The 5883-nt window shown below is 30.0% G+C and overlaps 1 protein-coding gene across 1 annotated transcript; it reads right to left on the minus strand.

Annotated features, from left to right (window-relative positions):
- Positions 1-2781: 2781 nt before the first annotated feature.
- Positions 2782-3931, minus strand: LOC129916403 (transmembrane emp24 domain-containing protein 7). Its single transcript, XM_055996319.1, has 4 exons — positions 3614-3931; positions 3436-3546; positions 3122-3341; positions 2782-3053 (listed from the first exon to the last, which is right to left on the minus strand). Exons 1-4 carry the CDS (start codon positions 3773-3775, stop codon positions 2899-2901), a joined length of 648 nt encoding a protein of 215 aa, XP_055852294.1. The 5' UTR covers positions 3776-3931; the 3' UTR covers positions 2782-2898.
- Between the last annotated feature and the right edge of the window lie 1952 nt (positions 3932-5883).

A 5883-nucleotide genomic window follows, 5' to 3' on the forward strand; every position in this document is an offset into this window, starting at 1 on the left:
AGAAGTCGGTTTTAAAATGAATATCAAATAAAAACTTGATTTTAACATAGTTTTAAGTAAAAAAAAACATATTGTAGCATTTGCGTAAAATGTATGCAGTACCTAAATCATATTTGAATTTAATTTTAAAATAATATAACTGCAAAAGCTTAAAAATTTTTCGAGCTCAAAGTCTTGAATAACATCTCGGTAAGGCTCTGTGTAAATTGGAATTGTTAAACATTAAAAAAATGATATTAATTATTTTATTAACTAAAGATTTTTCAATACATACTGAAAAATTTACCCAAAAACATAGAACCATCCGATAGAAATTTGTTTTGTTTTAGATAATTTGATAACAATTGGAAGGTTCTATGTACAAAATAAGAAACATAAAGTTCTATGTCAATAAGATTACACAAGTCAACAACGTTTTTGGTGCCGAGACTAAGATATACTTTTCTAAAGGTTTTTGGTGTGCTGAACTCGAATCTGAAGTCAAAAACATCCTATCAGCTCCCGTTTTTGAAATATTACCGTTAGAAGATGCAAACATAACTACATTTGAGGTTATGCTATTAAGTGAAGAAATTTTTTTAAATACAATTTATTACGGTTTCTGTAAGAACTGTTTTCCTTCTTTCAAGAATTTTTTAAATCTTTTCGATATCTTTTTTATTGTTCGAAATATCGTCAGTTTTATGGCTTATTGTAATGTATCACGTTTTCATCTACTTTTTTGATAAATTAAGCCAAACATTCTTACTTCATTTTAAGATATCTCTTGAAAGAACGAAAATAGTTCTTATAGAAACCGTTATGATTTATATTTAAAAAAAAATCATGTGTGCAATTCACACGTGGTAGAAGTGAAACCTTAAAAAATCATTTTTCTTGCAAAAAAAAAAATAGAAAAAATCTACCTATTTTTATTCTTTCACCTTCAAATCCATGTTTTTTATATGACAACCTATATAAATTTTATATCATCTGAAAGCTTATTGTCTAAGCTCAAAATATATATATCGATCAGGTCTATGAGACATCTACAAAAAGAGCTAGAATTTTTTGAACTCGATCAATTTCCATCAAAAAAAGCGAAAAAAACAAGTATTTTTGTCTTCTCACGCTATTAAATGCATTTTTTCCCTATCAATTTATAAAAAAATTTATACCATCTAAAAGCTTATTGTCTTAGCTCAAAATATATATATCGATCAGATGTATGAGACATCTACAAAAAGAGCTTGAAATTTTTAAACTCGATGAAATTTCATCCAAAAAGCAAAAAAAACATTTATTTTTATGTTCTCATGCTATTAAATCAATTTTTTTGTTTGACAACCTACACAAAATTTTATACCATGTGAAAGCTTATTGTTTCACCTTGTATAATGATGTATAAATCTTATTTCAAAGATGTCTACAAGCGAAGTTAGAATTTTTTAAAGACAACCATGTCGAATTTCCAGACTGAGATTACGGTACTTCCTACACTGGTAGCTGGTCATAGCCAACAGATCTCCACAGGTGTTTTGAGGTATTTTTAAATTTTTTTCAATTTAAGATTGTGTAACTTGTAGAGCACGTAACGTTATGTGTGATATATCAAATAAAAGGTTATGTTATCAGCATGCGTATTAAAGTTAAATCAAATTTGTATGTGCACTAGATCAAGAGATATAACGTGTGTTGGAAAAGAACATCTTTTTACCGTTATCTCCGAATTTTGAATATGAAAATAATTGAAATTTTGTACAATTATAATTTATTTAATTATCTATCTACAGTACAAATTTCATTCATCTATCTATTCAAACAAAAAATTTATTACAAGTTGAAGTCGTGTCGCGTTTTCGTTTCATCTTGTTTCAAATCACTACGATACTAAAGAAGTTTTCACTTCAAAAATTTCTTCAAATTAAGGCATAGCACCAAAAGTAGTAAAAAAACGTTTTTTTTGCATTTTCTAACAAAAATATTTCAAAAACGTGAACTGCTACCAGGATATTTTTGACTTCGGATTCGAGTTCAGCACACCGGAAACCTTTAGAAAAGTATATTTTGGTTCATGTGGGGAAAATCTTGTTAACTTCAAAATAAGTCAAAACACGATTTTTTTTAACTTTCAAACGGTAATATTTCAAAAACGGGAGCTGATAGGATATTTCTGACTTCAGATTCAAGTTCAGCACATCAAAAACCTATAGAAAAGTATATTTAAGTGCCCGCACCAAAAAAAAAAATTAAATTTTGTAGACCAGTGTTATGGGTAAATTTTTTTTTTGACCTCGCAAAGAATAACAAAGTTCTATCAACCAATTTTGCTACATAGAACCTTGTAGGTAATTCTTAAAATATCTAGATTTTGGTTGATAGAACCTTGTAATTCTGGGCCGACGATTTGCCAACAGACAAGTCTAAAATGTAATGACTTGAACTAAAAACAAATAATTTTAATTAAAAAATAAAACAAATAATACAAAAAATTATTTCCATGCAGCCTTTTAGACACAAGGAATGTGGTTATTTTTTTTTTATTTATGTACATGGCTGGATTCTAATAAATCTTTCATTTAAATCTAGAGGCTGTTAACAATTTTTTTTTTAATAAAACAAAGCAAGAATAATAATTTTATCATTTTATAAACCAAAATGTATGCAATTTCGCAATGCGTTCTACAAAAAAAAAAAAAACAGCAGCAATGAATACTTAAAAAAAAAGAGATAATGCTGGAAAGGTCAACATCTTTCAAGTTGCAATGAAACAAATTTTTACTTATTTTTTTTCGTCTGAAACTGCGTAGTATCTAATCTTTGTTTTTTCTTTCGGTTTTTTTTTAAATTTTTATTGGGTTAAGATGGGGAACTTATTCATGACTTATTTTTTTGTTTGTTTCGATTTTATTCGATATTTTACATTCTTGAATAATGCGCCTGACTGGGTTTACGATCTGTAAAGAAATTTCGCAGCACAAAGATCTGGCCAATTGCAATGAGCAATACCGCTGCCGTTTCTAAGCTGGAATACCACCAAACACGTTCGTTTAGTTCTTCAGCTCTTTTTCGACCTAGAATTGGGAAATAGGGGAAGACTGACAACATCTTCAAATGAGATAAAATATGCTATCAGACTCACCTTGAGCTTCTCTAAGCCGATGATGAGTTTGAGCATCGAGAATCTCATTCAGAGACTTGTGAATGGACTGAGAAGAAGCCTCCATTTGAGTGAGCACTGTGGCATGCTCATCAATGCCAGGAAGCGGTGCTTCATCGCCAACTTGAAAGTCCACGTAGACAAACTTGTGGGCAAATGAAGAGAACTTATTGCTGAAACAGGCTGTGTAAACTCCTGTTGTCTATATAAAACAAAAGAAAGAAAAAACAAGGTCGCAAGGGGTTAAGAAAAAACGCAAGTGACGTGTACTTTTAAGAAAAAAAATGGGGATTCACCTCAGCTGTAAACTGATGGCTGTCGAAGGTCGACCTCGACTGTTCGTAGATTATTCGATTTTGTGGATCTTTCAGAGTGACATCGACATCCAATTGGCCTCCGGCAGACACCTGCAAATGGCAACGCAATTGATAAGAGAATTTTGCAATTCTTTATCATTATATAGTTCACACTCACTTGAAACTCCAAATATGCCGATACATTTCTTTTGATTTCTTCATAGAAACAATCTTCGGAATTGTCAGCCAACTCAAATGTGAATTCAACGCAATGTGAGAATTTTGTTAGAAAACAAACTAAAATTACTACGATAAAAATACTATTTTTTGGAGAAAACATTTTGTATTGATCTTGTATTGGTTATTTGTTCTATTCTTATAAGATTGAATTCATTTAATAATTAATTATTCGCAAAGAGCGGACAAAATTATTGTTGTACAAAAAAAACTTAAAATAAATTAGACCAATATGCTGAGATGATGAGAGAACTAAAATTTAATTTATTTTTTCTTTGCGAAAATTTTGACACTTGACATGACATGTCATATAAGAATGTCGATAATAAAGAGAAATGTCAGATAATCCATTCGTGGCCGGAAATAAAGAGTAGTTGGGAGAAAAGTGGTGCCAAGTATGTCGTTTTTGTAACGGTTAATTTAATTTTATTTGAAATTTTTGAATGAGGTCGAATAAAAATAAATGAAAGAAAAAAATCTCGGTCCACTTTTTTTCTTTTTATTTATCAATGACATTTTCAATGTTTTTTTAAATTCTAGATGTCTAATGTATGCAGACGATTTGAAAATCTTTCAGTGTATAAAATCTGAACATGATTGCATATCCCTACTAACAATTTTGCTTCTATAAGCAGCAATTGCATCTGTAATGGCTAAAACAGATGTGCGGCACATCTGCATGCATCGATGCATGCAGCGCTGCACCCAAACTACATGTGCATCACTTTTTAAATTATTGATGCCTATTTCTGTCAAAAAAAATTGATAACCTTGATATTTTTTATAATTTTTTTTTTGTAAGAAAACAATAAAAATTGATTATAAGCGGTTAAAATGGAAGAAATAATTGAATTTATAAAACAAAACAAGGTGGTTGTGTTTTCTTTTATGAATTCAATTAGTTCTTCCATTTTAAGAAAATCAAAGCGAACGTTATTTGAATTTTTGAATGATAGATTGTGTCAGCTGCCAATATGAATAATGCCAGAATTGCAGGTATTATGTATTTTTGTTGAAACTTGGCATGGAATTTAGAAATAAAGACATGATGCCAGGGCCGTCTTTAACTATCCTAGGGCCCTTGGGCACACGAGAATTTGGGGCCCTTGTGGAAAGTAAAATAAGTGCAATGGTTGGCTTCAAAGCAATGGTTGGTGAAAAAGGCGAGCCAATATATCGTTCCATATAAAGTACCTAGCGTCTTTATTATTGGCAGGGGGCGCCAATAATACGTGCATTGAGACATCAATCGTTGCCACTGCCAATAATAATCCTGTATCCGTTATAAGTTTCAGTTTGAAGAATTGGAAAAAAAGAGCTCAAACGGATTGATAGATTTGCTAAAAACTCGGTACAGACGATTTGTACGGATTTAACGGATCTCCAATATAAAGTTATCGAGATATTGCAATTTTCTCAAAAACGGATAACGATTTTGCTTTGAAAAAAAAAACATGTAATGCTGCAAATAAGCCGCACTTTTGAAATAAGAAAAATATTTTTTTGGACCGTTATTAACGATACCTACTTGCCATAGAACCGATTTTTTAATGTAAACGACACAATCGATTTTAATGAAAATTTTGACATAAAAAAGGTTTATACTGATATTAAAATTAAGAAAACTTTTAAAAAAAATTATTTTTGGATTTAACAAAAAAATATTTTTTTTGAAAAACAATTTTTTTAAGTTATTTAATGAATTTTATGTGTCAATCTTTAAATACGAGAGCAATTAGCAATTCAAATTAAAAAATGTTTGGGGTTGCCAACCATTGTACCATGGCGTTTTCCATTGAACCAAAACATTGATGTACCGTCGACGAGCCGGCAATAGTTTTTTCTTAAACGTTTTCCAACGGAAAAAATATTGGTGTTTTTTTGCCGACGAATTGATTCTTTTTTCGTCTTTCAATACGAATCTACACATATTTTTACACAAGCACTAAAAATTTGACAGTTTTGCAAACTTCAAACGAAATTATTATTTAAGGAAAAAGATAATGGAAGAGAATTCGTTGTTTTTATTAATAAATAATCCTACCTACAGTGGAAAAAAAAGATATTTTTCTTGTTTTTTTTGAAAATATTATTGTCTTATTTTTTGGAAAATTGAATTTTGGTTTGGTCGTTTGGATTTAGAATTTTGTCCGCATACAACGCCACATAATTTGTTTTCATTTTGAAAACATATATTTTCCGTATAGTAGA

The sequence above is a fragment of the Episyrphus balteatus genome, chromosome 3, assembly GCF_945859705.1.
Source record: "Episyrphus balteatus chromosome 3, idEpiBalt1.1, whole genome shotgun sequence".
Lineage (NCBI taxonomy): Eukaryota > Metazoa > Arthropoda > Insecta > Diptera > Syrphidae > Episyrphus > Episyrphus balteatus.